This window comes from Macaca nemestrina, chromosome 7 (genome assembly GCF_043159975.1).
Source record: "Macaca nemestrina isolate mMacNem1 chromosome 7, mMacNem.hap1, whole genome shotgun sequence".
Taxonomy (NCBI): domain Eukaryota; kingdom Metazoa; phylum Chordata; class Mammalia; order Primates; family Cercopithecidae; genus Macaca; species Macaca nemestrina.
This window is the reverse complement of record NC_092131.1, coordinates 175,125,594-175,150,853: the sequence shown is the minus strand read 5'-3', so window position 1 is coordinate 175,150,853 and position 25,260 is coordinate 175,125,594. Positions and strand designations below refer to the sequence as shown.

General features: G+C 36.7%; 2 protein-coding genes across 17 annotated transcripts in view; one reads left to right on the top strand and one right to left on the bottom strand.

Moving 5' to 3' along the window:
• Positions 1–25,260, bottom strand: part of LOC139364070 (uncharacterized) — a 145,163-nt gene that overhangs the window by 4,105 nt on the left and 115,798 nt on the right. For 2 of the 7 annotated variants that reach the window (XM_071099410.1, XM_071099405.1), the window contains 2 exons: positions 21,876–22,077; positions 970–9,615 (listed from right to left, as the gene is read on the bottom strand). The exons of 2 other annotated variants lie outside the window; for them this stretch is intronic. In XM_071099410.1, the coding sequence (XP_070955511.1) occupies positions 21,880–22,077 (198 nt within the window). In that variant the 3' untranslated portion in view covers positions 970–9,615; positions 21,876–21,879. Of the gene's footprint in view, positions 1–969; positions 9,616–21,875; positions 22,127–25,260 lie in introns of those variants that run through there. 3 more of the 7 variants (XR_011625309.1, XM_071099406.1, XM_071099409.1) reach the window with 3 other exon arrangements.
• Positions 1–25,260, top strand: part of LOC105499079 (ubiquitin protein ligase E3A) — a 99,549-nt gene that overhangs the window by 21,801 nt on the left and 52,488 nt on the right. For 2 of the 10 annotated variants that reach the window (XM_024786836.2, XM_071099383.1), the window contains exons 1-2: positions 7,448–7,567; positions 11,189–11,230. In XM_024786836.2, the coding sequence (XP_024642604.2) occupies positions 7,548–7,567; positions 11,189–11,230 (62 nt within the window). In that variant the 5' untranslated portion in view covers positions 7,448–7,547. Of the gene's footprint in view, positions 1–4,933; positions 4,998–7,447; positions 7,568–7,963; positions 8,029–9,452; positions 9,587–11,188; positions 11,231–25,260 lie in introns of those variants that run through there. The other 8 variants (XM_071099384.1, XM_071099382.1, XM_024786837.2 and 5 more) reach the window with 6 other exon arrangements.

Below are 25,260 nucleotides of genomic sequence, written 5' to 3'. Positions count from 1 at the left end.
GTTGGGTTCCCCTCCATTGACTGCAGGTTGGAAATTACCTCCAGGCAGGCATCCAAGCAGTGGATGGCTCACCTCCTTTGTTTTTGTCCTTTCATGTATTACAGTCCTGTGCTGCCTGTTATCCAAGGTCTGAAAATTCTTGTTTGAGAAGGAGCAACTGTCAGATACTTTTGGATCTTTCTCTGAAATTAGCTTTCTGTTGTGTTTACCTCTTTGTCTAATGCTAATACCATATCAGATTTTTTTTTTAAATCTTTTAAATATACAGAAGAGTGCACTTCCAAATGTATAGCTTGCTGCACTTTCGCACACTGAGCACACGTATTTAGCTAGCGTTCAGATCAGGAAGCAACATCGGCAGCTCCTGTGTGCTCGCTCCTGTGTGCTCGCTCCTGTGTGCTCGCTTGTGCTCTGTCACCCTCCGTTTTCTTCCATGTGTAACCGCTGTCCTGACTTCTCATAGCATGGATTAGATTTGCCTGTTTTCGTCCTTTAACTAGAATCAAGCACACTTACTTGTGTCTGATTGCTTTTAATGTGTTTGTGAGATTTATCCACACTGTTGGTTGTAGTAATTGTTTATGATAGTCGCTGTATAGTATTCCATTTTAAGAATATGCCACAGTTTAATCTGCTGTTGATGGACATTTAATCATTTTTGGTTTGGAATTGTTAAGAATATTGCTGCTGCTCTAAACATTTCAGTGATTGTCTTCTCGTGAATATGTGTACTTAATTTTTTTGATGTATACTTAAGAGGGAAATTTTTAAGTCAGAGGGTATGCATATATTTAGTGTATACTCCATTTTTGAAGGTGTTGTGCTGATTTTAATTATACCATTTAAGTTAATATGTTTTAATATCTGGTAGAGAAAGGGACATTATTAGAAACAGTTGTTTTGGTTATTCTTACATATTTAGTCCTTGAAATAAAATGTTTCTTAAATTGGCATTTACTTATATTTGTGTTGCTTTGGGAAGAAATGATACCTTTGTTCATCTATGAGTCACGTTTGGAACTAGCTCAAAGGCCATGGGTCCTGATTCCTTTTTTTTTTTTTTTTCCTTGTAGAGGGGAGGTATGGTGTCAAGAAAACATAGTCACCATTATTATGAAAATTAAAATATGGAAGAGATGATCCCTACATCAGTCAGCTTACAACTAGAGGCACTGACAAATGTATACAGATAGCTGTAATGTAAGGTATAACATAATAAATATAAGGAGACATTAATTATTTTATGGTATTAAGAATGTATAATAAGACATGAAGGAGACGGTGATTATGTATAAGAGTTTAGACAACCCTGTGAGATAGTGTTTAGAATGAGGGCAGTTTTTAACATGGCATGATAGGTGGGTGGGGGATAGAGGTTAGTAATGGATAGAGAACCATTTCTGAGTGAAGTCTCCTCAGAAGCAAACACATTGAAGTCAGAAACACAGATATCCAGTGTATTATAGCCAGTGGTCAAATGATGGGGCTAGATCTGGTACCTGGTGATGATGTCATGTAGTGGGCAGTAGTGCTGGGATGGCTGGGGTCAGGCAGGGGCCTCATATAAAATGTGAAGGAGTTAGAAATTTATTCGGTTGGCATGAGAAAGTGTTAAAGCTTTTGAATATAGAACGATATGTGTAACTTTGAGTTTTTAGGAAGATAATGCTAGTGGGAAAATTGAGGATAAAGGCAAAAGGGAAACCAGTAGGACAGTATTGGTAAGTTTGGGGGAAAAAGGAGTAAGATATATTTTTAAGGAAATGTATAGGGTTTGAGTATAAATTAGAAGGCAGGTACAAGGGAATGAACGTGGTCTTTAGAATTAGACAAATTAGAGTTTAAATCTTAACCTGCATTGCATTTAAAGGACTGAAAACAAGTCCCCAAAGAGAAAAAATTTGTCTTTTGTAAGATGCTTATTCTATGAACATTTACAAGCACTGGAAGTATAAAAGCAAATGATACACATATTCTCTTGAAGTCTGGTCTAGTCTGGAAGAAGAGGCTGCACTGGCAGGTTTTGACCAAATTGTGTGGAGTCTCATCTGACATGATTGGGAGCTTTGGCTTTATTCTGGAAGCAACTAAAAGCCATCAAAAAAGACCGGGGAATAGTGTGGGAATGTAGAAATGTAGGGGAATTTCTAAGGGTGAATTAGTAGTAATTGGTAAACAATTTGATATACTGGGAAAGAGAGAGACTCTTTAGAATATGACTGAGAATCTTCCAATGTGAGCAGCTGGACTGATAGTGCTACCATCATTACCTCACAGGGTTTTTCTTAGTGTGTCTTATAAATGTTGCTTGTCCCTCATAAAGAATGGTTTTCCTTTTCTTCAGAAGGACTTTTTATTATAATACACAACTTACCCCTTGTATTTCTCCATCACAACCCTTAACTGTGCATTGCAATTACATAATTCATTGTGGTTTTTATTTGTGCCCATTTCCTTCACCACATGAGGACAAGAAATTATGTCTCATTTTTCTACCACTGCATCTTCATCCACCTAGTAGGCACTCAAAATCTAGTAGACAATTTTCGAATGAATGATTATGAAGAATTTGAAGGCTGAATGAGTATCAACCTACACAGTGGTCAGGGCAAATAAAAATGAGGGGGAGAAAGTAATGAATGGCACCAAATTTTTCAATTCATAACTAGGACAGTGAGATTAGGCAGAGTGAGTTCTTTGGGAAAATAATTTGAGTTTGATTTTAGATACGTTGAATGTAGATGCTAATTAGACATCCATATGGATGTGTACCGTTGGTAATATGTAGTTACAGGCATACCATGCCAGAGATAAGGGCTTAAAGATACTGAGTTAGGGGTTCGTAAGCATAGAGGTGCTATGGGAATGGATGACATTGCGCAGAAAATTGGTTTAGGTTAAGAAAAATGGCTATTGACCGAAACTTGGAGAGAGGCCATGTATGAGAGGTAGGAAGATGAACTAGCAGACGACCTTGTTGCCTTTAGAGGGATGGAAGGAAATGAGTGGATACTACATGAGGGAAGCCAGAGGAGATGAGGAGTCATTAGCAGTCTTAAAAGCTACAAAAATTAAGTAGAATTAAGGGGCCAAAGCACTGGGAGAATATACAGAAATGATGGAAACTTTTGTAAGAAAAATTTCAGTAGGTAGGAAAACAGCAGCTGAGCTAGTGGTTTTCAAGTCTTTTTGGCAGTGAAAGGAAAGAGGATAAAGAAATGGTACTCTGAGGAGCTAATGGAGTTGAGGGAATTATGTTGCAAGTATTATTTGAAAGCAGTATTTAAAACTTTTTAAGTCTTAACTGCAGAATGGACTGAAATGAGGAGAGCCTAAAGCAGGAAGACTTAGGAAAATTGTTGGAGTAGTCCTTTAGTTGTGAAATGTGTAAACGGATGAAACGTAGACAGTTTTAATAAGTAGCATTATCCATAAATATAAGACACCATAAACATGGTGCAAAGGAGAACAGAAGTGTTGGATGTTATGATAAAAAGTGATAGAAAAAAAAAAACAGTTTGTGAAATTAAGTTTTGAAACAGCTTTAGAAGGAGGTGAAGGAGAAATAGAAATGAATAAAATGAAAATTTTAGGGAGACAGATGTAGATCAACATAGGTATGTCTTATTAGACTATACTTATTTATAAAATTATTAGACTGAGCCCTCTGTCGAAGAGATAAAGAGAACTATGTCTGGTATTAGGATTCTTATGGTTAAATTGGCAAGTGAGTGTGCCTAATATTTGTAATGCTTACAGTTTTTGTTATTCTGTATTTTTATAGATTTGGTGTATTTCCTCTATGATTATGTGTTCCTAACTCGTAATTTGGAAGGGAGGGCTTCTTCAAATGAGATCTGTGTGTCATGTGAAGTATATGTTAAAATGCAAATTCATTTCTGTGTTCTTGGATGGGTCTGAAAAAAATAAAAAAAAAAAATTCATGAACCCCTACTTCATGCATTGAATGAGAATCTTTGCGGGTAGAGCCCAAGTAGTTGCATTTTTAGATTTCCCCAGGTAATTTTGTTATAGGCTGAAGTTTGAAACTCAGTCTCTAAAACCTTAAAAGTTGGTTAATTTTATTTCAAAATGTTGATATGCAGTGTATTCATTTTCTGCAGTCAACCTCTAGGACACTGGATAGGTTTCTTAATCTTTGAGATTTGGTTTCTTTATATGTAATGCAGTACATTAAAGGACTTTATTTCTGTTCCATTGAGGAACGTTCTGATTGTATACAAACAAGTTAAGAATTTACAGCGATACTTTAGGGGCTCGCTGTAAGCGTCAGGATTTTTTTTTTTTTTTTTAAGAGTTAAGTTTTGATATATATTAAGTGGTTGATTTAATAAATTGTAATTATCGTAGTATATTGAAGTCCTGTTTTGTGCCAGGTAGGCATTATACTATACTTTTTTAATGCATCTTCTCTACTACTATAACCTGACATTGGAGACTCAAGGGTCAGAGGGTCGACCCAAGGCTGCTACTCTAGAAAGTGGTAGATAGATGCCCAGATTTGTACCTAACATAGCCGATGCTTAGCATATAGAATTAAAAACAAAATTGCTATAGGTATTTGAAGGGATTAGGGGGATATAGTCAAATAGTTTTCCTATGTATTTAGCCCTTTTGGAGGGAGGATAGAGTAAAGAAATAGAAGGCAGTAAGCTTTGTGGATGAATATGGGAAATACGGCTTTGCCTGCTGAAAGCACTCAGGCCACAGGGCTGCCTACCTATGCTTTCCTCATCCTGGCTGCCTCTATAGAGTAATTTGTTTCTTGATACGTTTTTGGATGTTCATAATTATTATAGAAAATAAATTTGCTTTCATGATGAAATTTAGTACCTCTTTTTTTTTTTTTTTTTTTTAAAGTTTATCCAGTTGTTTATATAAAAAGAATTGAGTGAGGTGTTTTATATTTTAGGTTAAAAATCTGTAAGAGCCTGATTTTAGAATTCACCAGCTCCTCAGAAGTTTGGCGAAATATGGTATGTTTTTGTTTTATTTTTTGGAATTCGTATTGCATGTGTATCTTAATGTCATAATAATGACAGATATGTTCAGCAAATTTGGGCCCCTGCCATTTTTAAAGCATTGTGTCAGGTGCTCACTAACTACACTTCCAAGACTGTATGAGGGACCCAGGTAGGGTGCTGAAAACATTTACAATTGCTATGAAGGTAAAATAATACGCATAAAAAGATTGAGAGGGCAGGTTTGGATTTTAGGCTATGAGTATTAATAGCTTGTCCGTTTGTTGTTGTTGTTGCTGCTGCTGTTGTTTTTGAGACAGAATCTTGCTCTGTTGCCCAGGCTGGAGTGCAGTGGCACCTTCTCGGCTCACTGCAACCTCCATCTCCCGGACTCAAGTGATTCTCATGCCTCGGCCTGCCGGGTAGTTGGGATTACAGGTGCGTGCCACCACACCTGACTAATTTTTGTATTTTTAATAGGAATGGGGTTTCACCGTGTTGGCCAGGCTGGTCTCGAACTCCTGGCCTCAAGTGATTCACCCGCCTCGGCCTCCCGAAGTGCTGGGATTACAGGTGTTAGCCACCATAGCCGACCATTTGTGAGCACATTATATGTCAGGCACTGTTCTGAGATATTTAGGTGTTAGCTTGTGCATCCATGACAGCTCTCTGGAATAGGTACTATTACCCTAATTCTACGTCTAAGGAAACTGAGACTCGGAGAGATTAAGTAACTTGCCCAAGATTTCTCAGCTAGTGAGTGACCAAACAGACGTAAATCCAGCCTGGCCTTGGAGCCTTTTGAGCACCGTATCTCATAAAAGAGGGGACTGGAAGAGAGGACTTGACTCAGTAGTTTTCAAAATACATATAGCTCTTTCATTACATTGAGATCAATTAGTCAATTAAAAGGTATTTTAACTTTATTATTTTTGTGTTTACAAGATAGAAAGTTAGACTTGTTTGAATCTTCTAATTCCACATACCATTAGCCTCTTGAGAACACAAGGGAAAGCTGTATCATGACCACATTGTTTATTTTAGGGAAGGTGGTGTTTCCCATATGACCTCAGCAATGTCTAGGTTCTTATTAGGAAATGTATGGTTAGGATAGGAATATCTGGGAGATTGTGTTATTTCTTACAGATACTGTAAATCCCATTTATTGGAATCCCCTACAATTATTTTTGTATATTCAGGCCAGTCCTCACCTAATCTGGATTTTGAAGCCCTGCATTCATAACTGCATAGGTATGGGCTCAGACATTCATGTTTTAACCCTTGGTATTTGCAGATACCTTGCTGTTTTATATTGGGTTCTGAATCCACACTGGTAACCACCTTCTGCGCTTGACTGTTGTTGCTTTGAGGATGTTAACTATGAAATGTTTCTTCCTCCTAATTTCCTCACCTTTCTGTAGTTGACACCTCAGATTTGGCCTGGATAGGGGAATCGTGAGGGGAAAGAACTAGTTGTACAAAATGATCATTTGATACTGGAATATTTCAGATGTATGGTATCTTTGCCAGAACTACAGTGTGAGTAAAGAGGCCTGCTAAATTTGAACTGTGACAATCAGAAAAGTTCAGCTAAGGCCATGTAAGGGGTTAAAAAGATACTTGGTTGAGGGAGGAGGATATGCTTTCATCTTTTGCCATACTTTTTCATGAAATTAAATCTTAGTAGATTTATGGCCAAGAAAGAGTAGAACATATTTTCATGCAGTACTGAAGGGGTTTTGACTGATGTTAAATGACTCTACGTAAATATAGAGTTAGTAGGACTAGACTTTGTGTTTATGTGTGTGTGTGTTTATGTGTATGTATATAACTATTCCATTAAGCATTTGACTACTTGGTGACTGATTTCTCTATCAGCTTAAGAATCTTTTGAGTAAATTAGTCCCCACTTAAACTTGCCATATTTGAAAGATCTCAATCTATGTTGTGAATCTTTACTCATTACGTATACTTAAATCTTGAAACCCAGTATAGCAAAACTAAGCCAAAACAAACAAACGAAAAAATCCATCCCTTGATAGGAAGTCAGTATATCTGGGTTTTAATCATTCCTTCAACACTAGTTCCAAAATCTTGGGCAAGTCAGTTAATCACTCGGAGGCTGCTTAATTTTTTTTTGTTTGTTTTAAAAAATTCTTACTATATTATCTGTCTCGATCAGGTAAAGCAAAAGTTACAAGACTCAAGGTATTATTGACCAAAATGCTTCATAAAGTGTAAAATTACATAAAAGTACAAGGAATTATTACATTTTCTCAAATGAAGAGATCATTTAAGAAAAACAAAATGCTGGAAAATAGTCCTTAAAAACTTTTCTATAATAATTACTCTTCTGATGAATTTTACATTGACACCTAATTTGAAGCTTTGAAAATTATTTTTTGAACAATGAATTGGGTTTATATATTAAAGTGTTCTAACCAAAGGTTTGTTTAATTTATTAGAGTTATTAAGCCTACGCTCAGATCAAGGTAGCAGCTAGACTGGTGTGACAACCTGTTTTTAATCAGTGACTCAAAGCTGTGATCACCCTGATGTCACCGAATGGCCACAGCTTGTAAAAGGTAATTTTGAATTATTTTACAGCCTTTAAAAGGCTGTCATTGTAAAGTGAAATACATACTGTAGAAATGAAGACGATGTATAGTTGGCAGGAATATTGCTAAGAATAGTGGGCCTGAGAGTTGACCTGCTTCATTTAATCTCCTTAAAATATTTTAGTGTCTTTTTTCTATTAAAAATATCAGTAGCCACTATCAAAGACCTGTCTGTATGAACAGGAAAGTATTTCTCAAAAACCTTCAAAGTTTTAAACATTTTACTATAAACCTTATAGAAAACATGAAAAATTTCTTAATATGTATTTTAAAGTATGCCTTTTATGTGGTGAACGTTTTAACTAAACATTTCTCTAGAAGTTTTTATGACATTAATAAAACTAGTATACTTTTCTCTCCTAGAGAGTTACAGTGGAGGTAAAAGGAGTGGCTTGCAGGATGGAGAAGCTGCACCAGTGTTATTGGAAGTGAGCCACCATTTGAATTTGCTAGCTCATGCTGCAGTATTCAGATTAGTGGGCGTTTTGTGATCATATTTTCTGCGATTCAAATCAAGACCTAAAATTGAGACTCTTCTAAGATTTACTTTTTATTATCTAATGTTACTTGGTTATTGTTTCAGTTTTAAAATTTCTTTTCTGACTTGTTATTCTGACACACTTTAGGATAACCTAAGTCAATAGTTTAATACAAAAATTTCCCTTTGGTTATATGTTTTGAATTAGATTATATGTTCTGCATTTACAAGCACATACAGGATTCTTATTTCCAGCAACTTGGCAGTAAAAGAATAAGTAAACTCTTTAGGAGCCACAGTCAAGCTTGGGAACTATTACTAGGTGGTATATATTTCATAGTTTATGTTTGTTTGTTTCCAAGACAAGGTCTCACTCCGTTGCCCATGCTGGAGTGCAGTGGCACGATCACAGCTCACTGCAGCTTTGACCTCCTGGGCTCAAGTGACCCTCCCACCTCAGCCTTCCAAGTAGCTGGGACTAAAGGCGCCCACCACCACACCCGGCTAAGAGACGAGGTTTCATCATGTTGCCCAGGCTAATCTTGAACTCCTGAGCTCAAGTGATCCTTATGCCTTGACCTCCCAAAGTGCTGAGATTACAGACATGAACCACCACACCTGGCGTATTTCATAGTTTTGAGAGTTTGAATTCTAAACTTGGGATTTTTTTGGTAACTTATTTAGACTATTCTAGAAATATACTGTTATTAGGATGAGTAGAAATTTATTCAGACATAAATTATTAATATTCACTGCAAGAAAAATGTCTGCTAGTTCTGTATATATTCATTTTTCTCTTGATTAAAAAACAATTTGCAATTTGAATAGAACAACTTTGCTATGTTTAATAGACCCAGGACAGATTTATTTTAAGGTAATAATCTTTCAGTCCTTGTCCTTCTTCTATACTGAATTGGTTTACTTAGTTTGTCTTATCAGTGGTTTTTAATAGCCTACTTTAATATATGTAAAAAGTAGTAATTAATATGTTACAGTTTGGTGACATTTTGATGCCAAAGTTCACATATTCTCTTGCTTAGGAAACAGAAATTGGGAAGACAGATATAGTTATCATTTGATAATGTATTTAAATTCTATCCCATTGCAGGATCTCAAAACTTTGTAACAGTTACATATTGTACTTCTAAGACTTAGATTTGTTTTCCTTCTTGTGTCTTACCTTTTTGCAGTAATATTTTTATTTTCCTATCATCATGTCCTCATTTTTTCCCCTCTCTTCTCTTTCCCTGTTAATTTTGAAAGTTTTGCTGCCTACGTGTTTGAAAGCTTCTAATCTGCCTCTCTTCCCTCAGTGCCAGCAGGTTTATTTTTTGTTTTGCAAGCCAGCTCTGCCTCCTTACAGTATGACATCTGATGCTGGAGGGTCGCACTTTCAAAAATGAGTCAGCTGGTACATGGGGTTATCATCAATTTTTAGCTCTTCTGTCTGGGAGATACAAGTTTGGAAGCAATCTTGGGGTACTTACCCACAGGCTGGTGGAGACCAGGTGTGTCACATAGGTGGTTTGCTTGCTCCCTGGGGGAGAGGGTGGAGTGAAATTTTTGCATTTGTGTCACTGCCAAGTCACTGCCACCTCCAGCATGCCCCAGTTTTTAGTTCTTACGTAATTTTGTGCAAAATTGAAAATTTAAATACATTGCAAAGAAGATCTAAAATAAATATTTGAGCTGCTGGAGTCTTTTTTTTTTTTCTTTTCCATTCTTGTCCTTGGAATCTGAATGAATTGCAGTGAGGGTAATTTTGAGAGTCTGATAAAGAAGTGAAGTTTTTTTTTTGTTTGTTTTGTTTTTAAGCTAAGAAATTTATCAAACAGGTGTGTGTGTGTGTGTGTGTGTGTGAGAGAGAGAGTGTGTGTGTGAGACTCTGATTTTGATTCTTGTTAGAGTTGCTTAAAGTTGGAAGCCTAAAGTCAGTGAGAAGTTCACAAATCAGGACTTTGTAATGCCAATTAGAAAATTTAGCTTTTGACCTCAAAAAACATATTTTATCTAGTTTGGGAATTTCTAAGTGTTAGAAATCCGTATTATATTGACTCGCCTTACATCATTCATTGTTGCTGATGCTGTTTATAAAAGTGAATAGGGTAACAGGAACTTATTTTTAACGACATGGTAGAGATAGGGAAATACTGATTCATGTCTCGTGAAATGAAAATGAAAGGCTTTTTAGTGACTTAGAATTTTAAATATTTCTACATAAGAGAGCAGTGGTATATTTAGAAATAACAAAGTAACTGGCAACTATTTAAAACGGAAGTTAATTCACAGCTATCCAGTGCAAAACTTTACCTCAGGTAATACACTTTTGACAGGTAATACATACAGTAAGTGTATTTTTAGGGAAACAATTTCATTTTTGAACCAAGATAATCATCATTTGGATGTTGTATCTAATTTAAGTGTCTTTAAACTTACCAGGGTACTGGATTTTAGTTTGCATTGTCTAGAGTAGCGGTAGCGGTTGGCACATTTGTTCTTAAGGGCCAGAAAATAAATATTTTAGGTTTTGTGGGCCATGTGGTTTCTGCCACGAGTTCTCAGCTCTGTCCTTTTAGCGTGAAAGCAGCCATAGATGATACCTAAATGAATGAGTATGGCTGCATGCCAATAAAACTTCGTTTACAAAACTACATGGCTGGCCTAGGCTTTAGTCGGTCTGCCTAGGGAGTAGTTTACTGACCCACTAATCTAAAGGTTAATACTGCAAGTGAATACCAGTGAGTACCTTTGTTAATGTGGATAACCAATACTTGGCTATAGGAAGTTTTATAGTTGTGTGTTTTATTACATGTATTTGACTTTGTGAATAATTATGGCTTATAATGGCTTGTCTGTTGGTATCTATGTATAGCGTTTACAGTTTCCTTTAAAAAACATGCATTGAGTTTTTTGATAGTCCAACCATTAAAATAAATGTGTTGTATGGCCACTTGATCTGACCACTTTCTTTCATGTTTACGTCTGTATTTTTAAAACTGTTTTATTTAGTGCTGAAATCTTGTTTACAAATTTGTCTTCCTAAGTAATATGTCTACCTTTTTTTGGAGTATGGAATATTTTGCTAACTGTTTCTCAATTGCATTTTACAGATCAGGAGAACCTCAGTCTGACGACATTGAAGCTAGCCGAATGTAAGTGTAACTTGGTTGAGACTGTGATATCTTATTTTGAGTTGCCCTAGACTGCTTTAAATTATGTCACATTATTTGGAAATAATTTCTGGTTAAACTAAAGGAATCCTTTAGCAGTAAATTGGGACATAGGAACATACCTACTTTTCTTCCTACCAGATAACTCTAAACCTTGGTAACAGTTTACTGGATTTCTACTACTAGATAGATAATTGCACACGCCTGAATTCTTAGTCTTTTTGCTTCCCTGGTAGCAGTTGTAAGGAAATAGGGAAATTGAGGAAAGAGTTAAGTTTAACAATCTCAACGGCTACCATGTTTAAGGCATCAGTACTACGTTATAGATACAGAGATGCACAATAATTAGTTTTCACCCTACAGAAATTTATATTATACTCAGAGTGAAAGATGCAGAAGCAAATAATTTCAGTCATTGAGGTGGAATGGTATCCAGAATACAATAGTAACGTAAAGGAGTACTGGAGTGAGTACCCAGGCTTGCAGTAGGAATCCAGTATAGATGGCAGGGAAGTAAGAGTGGCCAGGAAATGCTTAGTTCAGTCTTGAAATGTGACTGGGAATCAGGCAGGTAGAGGCATGACCAGCTTATTCTAGGCAGAAGTATGAGCCAAAGTTCAGAAGCAGCATAGGCAGTAGGGGCAATAGGCAGTTGAGGACTTGTAGATCATAAGCTAGCTGAGAGGTAGGAAAATGAAGAAGATAAGATGTGATAGAAAGGTATTTGGGAGTCAGCAAAGAAATTGCTCAGTAGGTAGATAGTAGTAAGTTTGTCAAACGTGTATTTTTAATAACCTTGCAGCAGAGAAAGGATTGAAGAGAAACGTGTGGTGGTAAGGTAGTTCAGTCAGTGAGAACCTTAACAATGACAGTGGTATAATAGGAATTCAAGATAAATTTTTCTGGATTTAAAAAATATTTAGAACATGAAGTAAGTAAGACTTTAGTGAATTTATTGTAAAGACTAAAGATGTTTCAGATAATAGAGGTAGTAATTATCAAAGCAAAGTTTTTCAAGGTAGTAAGGATTGGAATGAAAAATACAGGTGTATCTCTCATACATGTAATATAAAAGAAAGAAAAATGCAGATATAGTGATTGACCTTGAATAAGAGGAAAGATGCCCATCTAATGAAATTAGAAGAAGGAAGTTAAGATGGATGTGTGATATTAATTGTAATTGTGGGTGAGGTTGGAAAAATCAAGATATTCTTACTGAAAATATTGTAACCCTATTTAAATGCTGGTGTATATTGTGAATCTGCAAGAAATGACTATAAAATGTATTTCTCAAATTTATGTGACTCAGCCATGTGACTTGTCATTTAAGTTTTAAAAAATTGTTGTAAAATACACATAATGTAAAATTTTCCATTTCACCATTTTTAAGTATTTGGCTCAGTGGTATTAAGTATATTAATATTGTTGCACAGTCACCGTCAGAACTCTCTATTTTGCAGAACTGAAACTCTGTACCCTTTAAACAATAATTCCTCATTTCCTTATCTTCACAGCCTCTGACAACCATTATTCTACTTTGTGTCTAATTTTGACTGCTCTAAGTACCATCATACAGTTTTTGTGCAAATCATACAGTTTTTGCCCTTTTATGATTGACTTATTTTACTTCGCAGTGTCCTTACGTTTCATCTATGTTTAGCGTGTTTCAAAATTTGCTTCCTTTTTCAGGCTGAATAATGTTTTATTGTATGTATATACCACATTTTGCTTATCCGTTTACCTGTTGATGAGCACTCAGGTTTCTTCCATGTTTTAGCTATTACAGATAATGTTGCTATGAACAGGAGTGTACAAATATCTTTTTGAGACCCTGCTTTGAATTGTTTTGCATACATACCCAGAAGTGGAATTGTTGGATCATATGGTAATTTTATTTTTAAAATTTTAAGAAACTGCCATACTCTTTTCCAGAGCAATTGTAGCTTTGCATTTCTACCACTAGTGTACAAGGGGTCCAGTTTCTCGACATCCTTCCCATCACATATTTGTGTGTGTGTGTGTGTACTTTAATAGTAGTCATTCTAGTGGGTGTAAGGTAGTATCTTACTGTAGGTTAGTGACCACGAAACTTTATGAAATATTTTTTAATAATATTTTGTGGAATAAAGGGTTTGTTTAGAGGTTTTGAGAAGACTGAAAACTTAGGAAGCTACTGAGGGGAATGGGTGAAGAAGTTGATCAAAAGTTATTGAGAATCTTGGCTGGCTACCTGAAACCAGAAACCATATCAGATTAGGAGAATCTCATTCCACTGAGTGGCTAGTTAAGATTAAAGACCTTATCACACTTGAAATTTCAAGACTTTTCTCCAATAGCCAGAAGATTATGCATGGTATTTTAGGGTTGGATATTAGCAGAGCTGATGAAACAGAATCACTAGTGGCATGTGCATAAGATGTTAACATTGGAGTATTTGAATTCATATGCTGTTGATGATGGCCATGATTGGAAAGGTTGGGATGCACGACCAAAGTGTTGAGTTGTTTTAAGAAAAGCCTGAGGTCTCGATAACAGCAAGATGGCAGACTGGCATTTTGCAGCACTCATCTCATTGTGGAACCATCAATTTGAACAACTATCCACACACAAAAATATAAGAGCTAAGAAACCAGATGAGAGATTACCTGAATGTGCCACACAAATAAGAAAAGATACATTGGAAAGGGTAAGAAGGACAGTTTTACATTACTTGCATCACACCTCCCTCAATCCCTGACAGCCCGTCATGGAGAGAGATACTGTCGACCTGAAGGAGGGGAAGTGTACACCAGACTTAGACCCTAACGTTGAGCTTGCCCTAGTAAAACTCAGTGCTAGGCGGGCCCCCATGGTCCCAGACTTCAGGCCAATACCCACAAACCAAGCCTACAGGCCCACCCCAGCACCAGGCTAGATCCCATAGCCCTAGACTCCAAGCCTGTCTAGTGCTAGGCTGGTCCCTGTAGCCCTGCCCTCTAGATCGGCCCCTGTGGCCTCACATCCCTGCAGAACAAGGGTTCAGACCCAGTACTTGGCCAGCCCCTTGTGATCCAAATTCTAGGCCAGCACCCACCTACCCAGCCTTCACACTGGTCCTTGCAGACCCAAGGTTCAGGCTCACTCTAGTAGACCAGGATGCCAGGCCAGCCCCTGTGGACTCAGGCTGCATGATCTCTGGACAGGCCGACTGGTGAAGGACTTTCCCCGATAACGTCACTCTGCAAAGACTGGAACAAGTCTCAGCTTCTCAAATGTGCAGGTGCCAACACATGACTATAAGGATCAAGAACAGTCAGGGAAATGTGACACCAGTCAAAGGAACACAATAAGGTGCCTGAACCACCCGTAAATAAATGGAGATATATGAACTGCCTGACAAAGAATTCAAGGTAATTGTTTAAGGAAGATCAATGAATTTCAAGAAAATGCAGATAAACAAAATCAGGAAAACAATCAAAATGAGAAATTTCAAGATTGAAATTATTTTGTAAAAAACAAATTCTGAAGCTGAAAATGCAATAAATTGAATGAAAAATGCAAAAGAGCATTAAAAGCAGAATTGAGCAAACAGACAAAAGAATCTGAACTTAAAAGACAGGTTATTTGGCTAGACTAAGGAAAAAGATAACTCGATCAAAAAAATTAAGAGTTGTGTTTTTTGATGATAAAAGCAACAAGTCTTTAGCTAGACTAAGAAAAAAAGAGATGACTCAAGTTAAATCAGAAATGAAAGAGGACCCATTGCAGCTGATACCAGAGAAGTACAAGAAATAAAAGGATCATAAGAGACGGGACAATTATATGCCAACAAACTGATTACCATGGAAGAAACGGATAATTTCCTAGACACATGCAACTTGCCCAGGCTTAATCATGAAATTAAAAATTTGAACAGTGACAAGGATTGTATCAGTTATAATCCTTCCTATATAATCCTTCCTGTATAAACTTCCCACCAAAGGAAGCCCAAGACTTGGTGACTTTACTGCTGAATTCTAGCAGACATTTAAAGAAGAACTAGTACAAATTGTTCTCAAAATTTTATGAGAAATTTAAGAAGGGGGAATACTTTCAAACTCATTTTGGGAGATGAGCATTACCTGGATACCAAAGCCAAACAACTCTCCAGGATAAGAAAATTACAGACCTGTATTCTTAATTTAGATGCAGAAATTCTGAAGAAAATAATAACTAAATTCAACAGTGTATTAAAAGGATGATTTACTGTGATCACATGGGATTTACCGCAAGGGTACAAGGATGTGATACACCATATTAGGAGAACAAAGGCCAAAACCATATGATCATCTCAATAGATAATTGAGATAATTGAGAAAAAGCATTTGACAGAATTCAGCTTTCTCTTGTGCTAAAAACTCTCACAAATTAAATATAGAAGGAATATACCTCTATAAAATAAAGGCCATATTGACAAATCCACTGCTAGCATTATACTGAATGTTGAAAAGTTGAAAGCTTTTCTTTTGAGATTGGGAAGAAAACGAGAATGCCCACTCTTGCCATTTCTGTTCAACACAGTACTGGAAGTCCTTGTGAGAGCAGTTCGGCAAGAGAAAGAAAACGCATCCCAGTAGGAAAGGAAGATGTTGTTGCACCTGTTTGAAGATGACATGATCTTGTATATAGAAAACCCTAAAGACTCCACCAGAGAACTGTCAGAACTGATAAACAAATTCAGTAAAGTTGTGAGATACAAAATCAAGTTACAAAAATCAGTAGAATTTCTGTACATTAATCACAAATTATCCAAAAGAGAAATCAAGAAGACAATTCCATTTATGATAGGTACCAAAAACAAAACACCCAGTATCGGTGGTTCTGCATTTGCAAATTGAATCCACATTTGGATGAAAATGTTTGAGAAAAAAAATACAACAATAAAAAATACTGTTTTCTTATACAATAAGAAAACTACAGTATAGCAACTATTTACGTAGCATTTATGTTGTATTAGGTACTGAGTAATGATTTAAAGCATACAAGAGGATGTGTATAGGTTGTATGCAAATAGTATACCATTTTATATAATGGACTTGAGCATCCATGGATTTTGGTATCTATGGGAGATCCTGGAACCAGTATCCTGCAGATACCGAGGGATAATTGTACTTAGAAATAACTTTAACCAAATAGTTGAAAACTATGTAGCATTGATTAAAGAAATAGAAGAAGATACAAATAAACAAAGTTATCTTGTGTTTATGGATTGGAAGAATTAATATTGTAAAATGTTTCTATTATCCAAAGCAATCTACAGTTTTAATGCAATCCTTATCAAAATTCCAATGTTAAATTTCACAGAACTAGAAAACAGTGCCAAAATTTATATGGAACCACGTAAGATCCTAAATAGCCAAAGCTATCATGAGTAAAAAGAACAAAGCTGGAGACCTCACACTATCTGATTTCAAAATATAGTACAAAGCTACAGTAATTACAACAGCATGGTAGTCACATAGAAGTAGACACGCAGGCTGGGCACAGTTGCTCACACATGTATCCCAGCACTCGGGGAGGCTAAGGCAGAAGGATTACTTGAAACCAGGAGTTTGAGAGCAGCCTGGGCAACATAGTGAGACCCTGTCTCTACAAAAAAAAAAATTTTTTTAAGCCAGGCATGGTGCTGTGTATCTGTAATCCTAGCTACCTGAGAGGCTGAAGGAGGAGGATTGCTTGAGCTCAGGAGCTCAAGGTTACAGTGAACTGTGATTGCATCACTGCGCTGCAGCCTGGATGACAGAGTAAGACCCTGTCTTTTAAAAACAAAACAAAAGAAACAGACAGACACATCGACCCATAGAACAGAATGGAGAGCACAGAAATAAATTCGCATACTGTCAGTTGATTTTGGACAAGGTGCAAAGAACACAGCAGGAAAAGGGAAGTCTGTTCAATAGGTGATGTTGGGAAAACGGAATATCTACATGTAGGAGAATGAAATCAGACCTGTATGTCACATCATATACCAAATTCAAGTTAAAATGGATTAAGGTCTTAAAAGTAAGAGCTGTTACTGTAGAACTACCAGAATATAGGAGAAATGTACATGACATTGGTGTGGACAGTGATTTTTTTGGATATGACCCCAAAGCACAGGCAACAAAAATAAAAGATGAATGAGATCACATCAAACTAAAAAGCTTCTGCATGGCAAAAAGAAAAAATCTACGGAATGAAAAAACAACTCATAGAATGGAAGATAGTATCTGCAAACCATATATCTGTTAAGGGATTAATATGCAAAATATATAGGGAACTCAGACATCTCAATAGTAAGCACCTCAGTTAAATGGACAAAGGACTTGAATAGACATTTCTCAAAATAAGACATTCAAATGGCCATTAGAATGGCTGTTAAAAGTATGATGAGGATTTGGAGATGAGATATCTTGCACATGGTAGGAATGTAAATTAGTACAGCATTTATGGAAAGTAGCATGAAGTTTGCTTAGAAATTAAAAAATAGAACTACCATATGATTCAGCAGTCACACTTGGATATATATATGTATCAAAGAATGAAATCAGTGTGCTGAAGAGATCTGTACTCCCGTGTTCCTTTCAGTATTGTTTGCAATACCCATGATACAGCATCAGCCTACACGTTCATGGATAAAGAAAATGTGGTATATATACACAGTGGAATACACTTCAGCCATAAAAAGGAGGAAATGCTGTCATCTGTGACAGCAGGGATGAACCTGGAGGGCATTGTGTAAAGTAAGCCAGCCACACAAAGGCAGGCAAATACTACATCTCTCTTAAATGTGGAATCTTAACTCAGAGATGTAAAATGGTGGTTACCAGGGGCTGGGGGTGGATGGACTGGGTTGCAGAGATGTTGGTCAATTAAGAGGAATTTGTTCAAGGTATCTGTTGTACAACATGGAAACTAGTTAGTAACAGTGTATTCTTGGAAATCACTAAGAGTAAATTTTAAATGTTCTACCGTAAAATGTAAGTATGTGAGGTATTGCATGTATTAATTAGCTTGATCTAGCCATTCCACAATGTATACATATTTTGGAATATCATGTGTATACAATAAGTACGTATCTTTTTTTTTTTTTTTTTTTGAGATGGAGTCTTGCTTTGTCGCCCAGGCTGGAGTGTAGTAGCATGCATGATCTTGGCTCACTGCATTCTCTGCCTCCTGGGTTCAAATGATTCTCCTGCCTCAGCCTCCCAAATATGTATCATTTTTATTTGTCACCAAACCTGGTGTCTTGATAGGTGAAAGGAGATATGAGTATGAGTGAAACTGTTATAAAGATAGCTGAGATGATCATTATCAGAGGTTTTAATATGTCTAACAAAGACAAGGGAGTGATTTGCTGAAATGAGGAGGTGAAGATATCTCAAATTTAGAAAGGCAGATATTTTGGGGGCCTAGAGTATTGGGATAGAACCATGTACAGGGACATTGAAGTCACTTTGCTGATGATGTAACTGGGGGCAAAGTGGAGGCTTAAATATGTGGGTTTAGTTGACCAGAACAGAGAGAAAGAGAAGGCATTCAGTTAAATGACGTGAGTTTCAAATTACAAGTTTTTTGTTGTTGTTTGCTTTTAATACAGGGAATTTTGTTGTTTATTTTTAATACAGAGTATTAGAAGAATAATGGTGGACTTGGGTTTTAGGAGTCACATAAAAGGGTTGCATGATAGGCCGTGCCTTCAGGGAAGAGCCAGGCTTTCGTGAAAGCTAAGAAGTTGAGGGGCCATTATGTAAAGTAGTTGAAGATAGGGGACAGCCTGTGGGTCTTCAGAAAGACTCTGGGTTTCTAGAGATCTTTCTGGAAGAGGTTAGGAGGATGAGTCAAGTTTAGAATGGAAGAGGATAGATGAAGCTTGCATTTGGTAGTAAAAACCGAGGATGAATGTGTGAGGCATGATTATTTGTCACAAGTTTCCAGGTGACACTCTGGCATTCAGTCCTTGTCAAATTAAGCAAGCTTTCTTACTGTTTTACTTGGCTGTGTTAAAGTAGAGTAACAGGAAATTAGACCTCCCATAATGTCTCAGTAGAGCTGTTTAAGTTTCTAGCCATAATTGGTATGAGAATACAGCTCTAAACCTTCAAGGCTGCTACCATTTCTCACATTCCTGTATCTAGAGACTATAGCCAGGCAGCACTTTCAGTGAGGTGAGTAGGTCTGGGTTTGTTCAATTACTTTTGTACCAACCTAATACCTTAATAGTATTTGTCCTAATTTACAGAATAGGTAATGAAGGATTCTTGGTTTTACCTGAGAACTAACTGTCCATTAATGGCAACATCCCACATTTGTTGAAGCATGATTTTTTTGTGTGTAATTTGACATGCATTTGATATTTTAATTTAAGGAATGCCTTGAATGCATCTTAAATAATAATTTTTATACACTTAACACTCCTGTTTGTTTTTAGGAATTCTTAATATTGCCAATTTCCTAGAATGTAGAAGAGCATAATAAAAAACATCAATACTCCTAAGCAAACATTTTTAACAACTGGACACCATTTTGTAGTTAAGCCTACAAACAGAACTAATGCAATAACCCAGATCTTTTCATTTATTTGTATGTTTATTTTACCTGGATTTACTTTAGTTTTTTGTTTTGTTTGCTTGTTGTTTGAGACAGTGTCTTGCTTTGTCATAAGTGACAGAGCTGGAGTGCAGTGGTGTGATCAGAGCTCACTACAACTTTGAATTCCTGGGCTCAAGTGATCCTCGTGCCTCAGCCTCCTGAGTAGCTGGGACTACAGGCACATGCCACCATGCCAGGCTAAAACATTAATTTTTTTTTTTTTTTTTCTGTAGAGACAGGGTCTCACTATGTTGCCCAGGCTGGTCTTGAAGTCTTGGCCCCAAAGTAATCCTCCTGCCTTGGCCTCACAAAGTGCTGGGATTACAGACGTGAGCCACCGTGCCTGGCCATGGATTTTGTTTAAATTTATAAAAACCATGTTGTGGGATCTCTTTGTTGTATGTATTAATTTAGACCCCTTAATTTTCTTAATGATTTCATATCAGTTTCTCAGTAACTTCAGATTTTTTTTTTTGGAGTTTGCCCGTATTGGCCAGGCTGGTCTCAAACTCCTGACCTCGTGATCTGCCTGCCTCGGCCTTCCAGAGCACTGGGATTACAGGCGTGAGCCACCGCACCCTACCAGATTGGATTTTTTATGTTTGGTATTTACTCTTTACCTCTAACACTAAGGCTATGTTTTCAGGTGTATAACTATAAATGGAGCAGGGGTAAATACAGCAAGTGATTTATGGTTCAGTAAAGCAAGTTAGTTTTAATAAATGTTCAGTTTACTGTAAATGTCAGAAATGCCCCAGGACCCAGTCCTGGGGACGTTTTTATTCTTTCTCTCTAGGTTAGAGCTTTTAATCTACGCTTTGACAACTCTCCTATTTCCATCACCAACTCTTGCCCTCTGAACTGTAGACTCATTTATCCAACAGTTAAGTCTCATTCTCAAACTTAACATGTCCTAAGTGGAGCTCCTGATTTTCATCCTCCCAAACCTACGTCTCTCATAATCTTTTGCCGTCTCAGTCAGTAACAACTTTTTTTCCCTCCTGTGCAACCAAAAGCCTTGGAAGCATCTTTTAATTTCTCTATGTCACATACTCAAATTATTGGTAAATCTTGTTGGCTACACCTTCAAAATACCCATGCCTCATGTTTTTTTTTAACCATTATACTTCTGTTTACCCTGTTTAAAGGCATCATCTTTTGGCAAAAGAAAGAAATTGTTTCCCAGGAGTCTTACACTTTACAGTGTATTCTCTAGTAGCAGCCAGAATGATATTTTTAAAATCTGAGTTAAACCGTGTTATTTATTATGCTCAGAACTTTTCAGAGGCTTCCCATCTTAAAAGTGAAATCTGGAGATTTACATGGCCCTGTATGAACTGGCTTCCTTTCACTTCTGTGATCTCTCTACCTCACTTGCTCATCTCTGTCTACAGTGACTGTATCCTTGTCATCTTAAGTCTCATAACTATTGTCAGTGACCCTGCGACCGTTCTCTGTGATAATCCATGTGGCTTCCTTGCTCACTTGATTCAGAAAGAGCTCTCTGCTCAAATGATGCTTTTCCTGACCAGCTGCATCAAAGAATGATCAGGTTCAATCTTCTGCATTCCCCTTACCTTGCTGCATTTTTCTTTGTGGGATTTAATGTCATTTGACGTCTTGCATATTGATTTCTTTGTTGTTTTGCTTCACCACTAGAATGGAAGCCTAATGACAGTGCCTGGCATACAGAAGGTAGTCAGTAACTATTTCCTACATGAAAGAATGAAGCTAGTAAATTTATGCAAAATGTTTGTTTCTGCCTTTTTAATTCTCTTGCAGAAATGTAGGAAGAATTTTTTAGGATCAGTTTATGTATATATATAAACTAATAAGTATGTACGCAGCCCGTAGGATGTGGCTAATAACACCTATCATCTTTTTGAGCATTGAACATGTAGCAAGTCACTGTGCTGCATAATCCACATGATTATCTCAAATTTGATAGGAGAGTTGAGCCTTTTAATCAGAGTAGATGATGGAAATAGAGCTTGGATGTTTTTATTGCCTATATGACTTCTAACTTCGGTGTACTTACACATCTATGAGAATTTTGGGACAAGTAACTTCTTGAAATATTTTCCGAAGTAAATCTCTTCAATCAAATAAGTTGTTCTTGTATTTTCAGAATGTTCTTCTATAGGTTCTGATATCATATTCTTGGTCTCTGGATTGAGAAGGTCCTTTTGTATGCTTCTGATATGCTGAAGAAACCAGGAGGTATTCTGACATGTATTTCCCTTCAAGGTCGAATAATTAGAGGAAGGTAGGTTTAATTGACAGTGTTATCTAGACAGTATCAGAAGAGAAATTGAAAAATCTCTATTGAGGATCTGTAATTTGCTAGGTTCAGAGGATACAACAGTAAATAAGTTATTGGGTCATATGCCTCAGCCTCCCATTTAATTGATAGTCAGTTATAACAACATATAATAGTGAGAATAGGTACTGGTTGCTATGAGACTACAGAGGAAGAATACCTAATCATCTTAAAAGTGATATATAAGCTGAAACCTTGAGGATGATTGGAAATAACTAAGAATAATGTGTTCTGGGCAGGAAGAATAACACCTGTAATCAGAGAAGACAGCAGAGCAAGTCCACTGAGTAGTAAGAAGTCCTGTATTGCCGTAATGTAGAGTTAGCTGATGGGAGGTGTGGAAAATGCATTTGGATGTAGAAAGCCAGGACCGTATTAAGGCCCTTTGCTTTCTTCTGACAGACACAGGAGCCCATGAAAGGCATCGGGTGTGGGAGTGACACGAGTCACAGTCTGCCCTGCTTTTCTGCCACATAAAGCATCATATAAACCTGTATCTTCTGTTTCAAATGTAAGGGAACATACTTGAATGGATGAACTGCTTCTGGCTGAATCTTCTCAAAGTAGAATGAGCAAAACATGGCTATATTATGAGATTATCTAAGGAGAGATTTTTGTAATCATGTGAATTTTGAATTAATTTATGTCTTAATTATTCCCAAGAGATTTTTGGACACATTAATGAGAATAGTTTAATACATAGAACTTCTTGTCAGCTACAAATGAGGATCAAAGCCAAAAGAGATTAATGAAAATAAAAGGGATGCTATTTCCCCAAATTAGCAGAACTTTTTGATTCACCAGTTCTTTGTTTTTAACTACTGTCTGCCTCTTAACATAATTGAATATTCAGTGACATAATATAAATAAATTACTACATGCTGATGAACTTTTGTTTTTATTAACATCTCAGCTTGTAGCATATCTTGTTGCCCATACCAGAAACCTTACCCATTATCTCTAGCTTTTCCAGCTTATTTACCTCTTACAAATTACTTATTTTAAATACTTCCTGGGTCAATTTCATCTTTTTTTTCTTGCTACTACTACATTCTTTGTCTGGACTATTACAGTAGTCATTACCTAACTGGATTGCTTGCCTCCAGTTTTGCCTACTTTGGTTTCAGTTATTGGAAAGGCAAATTTTATCAGCCACTTAGCTGCTTAAAACCCTTCAGTGACTCCTTGTGTTTTAGTTCTTCTCTAATGGTTTATGAATATAGTGGGTTACGAATCTTCCGGAAGACTGCATGTGCACTCCTGAAGTGTGCATGTGTTTTTATGAGGAGAAGGTCTTTAGCTTTTATTAGATTACTCCTCTTTTGGCTAAAAAAAAGAATTACTTATCATGGCTAGTGAGGTCTTCCATGATCTAGCTTCTCCCTGCCTCTCCATTTTCATATTTTTGAAACTTTTCTTGAACTTTAGGCTCTTGAAGTGCTTGGAATTGTCTTATAATACCATGTTCTCATGTCCCTGTGCTTTTACTCATTTTCCTCTATCTGAAACATTCTTCCCACCCTTAGTGTCATCAGCTCCTAGTCATCTTTTGTGATTCACCTCTGCTAAGTTGCCTCTCTTTTTATTGCTATTCCTCTGTAGTCATCTCTGTCATACTGAAATCACGTGGCTTTCTCTTTCTTTAAACATTATAATTCCTGGAAGAGCCCATTTTATGTAGCCTGACAAGCAGAATTTATACTGAAGTAGACATTTGGAAGTCATTTAGTTATTGCTCAATCCTTGAAAGAAGATGAAACTGTCCAAAGGGAAATTTAAAAGAGAAAGTATCTAATAGCTGATCCCTGGAGAATACAAATGTCTCTAGATTTGGAAGCGAAGTCTCTGAAAAACAGCCAGAGAGAAGGGAGGAAACCAAGAAATAGTGTCCTAGACCCAAAAGTCAATAATTTCCAAAAGGTCTATATTTCTTAGGAAGGCCAAGTAAAATAAGTAGTGAAAAGTGATGACCTGTCTAGAGCAGATTCTTCATTTCCAGTTACAGAAGCTAGGTTATAGGTACAGTAAGCTCTGGACGTGTTCTTCTCCCACACAGAATGTTATTCGTGTTCTCCACTGCTGCTTTGAACTATTCCTGTTACTGTCTCAGCATAAAAATCCCTGCTCCTTTGAAGCTTATGCCTTCTGGTTGTGTCATCCTCTATCTGCCTTTAGTGAGCTCTCAGTTTCTTCTCGGTTTTTGAAGACTGATACCTGAACTTACTCTTCTTCACTCTTGCCCAAATCTGCTGCCATCTTTATTTATCTGATGAACCCCTCACTCCCTAGCAACTCAAATTCCCATCTGTTTTATCTACAGTAATGTTCACCTCTGCATCACTGCTGCTTCCCATGTCTACAGGCATGCCAACTCAAACTGTTTTACCCCAAAACCTTTAGTGAAAACCCCTTATCTCAGGTTGCAGTCTTTGAATGCTTTCCTACTATCTTAAACTTGTTTTCTTTCTTTGCGCCTTTTCTTCCTTCTCTTTGAGACTTGTCCTACGGCTCCTCTACTGTCTTCCAGCTACAGTTCCCTCTTGTTCCTGACATGTACTGCTCAGACCCAGGAGATGGATAAGTAGTATTATTTCACATGTCATTTTTTCTCTGGGGAGCAGTAGTCATGAAATAATTGATTAGGATAAAACAGGTTTTTATCAGTTTATATAAGAGGTAAAGAAAAAAATGGGGTAGATTTTTAAAAATTGTCAAAAACAACAAACTGGATGATATTAATGATTTGAAGTGTATAGTACAATTGTGGTTAACTGTGTGCACATTGTTGTGCAGCAGATCTCTAGAACTTTTTCATCGTGTAAAACAGAAACTACATTCATTGAACAACTCTTCTTTTCCCCCTTCTTCCTATTCCTTGGCAAATACCATTCTACTTTTTGCCTCTAAAATTTGACTATTTTAGTTACTTCATATAAGTGGAATCATTAAGTATTTGTCTTTTGTTGAGTGTACTATTTCACATAGCATAATGTCCTCAAGGTTCATTTGTGTTGTAGCATATTACAGGATTTCTTTCTTTTTTTTTTTTTTTAGGCTGAATAACATTTTGTTATATATGTATATCACATTTTCTTTAACCATT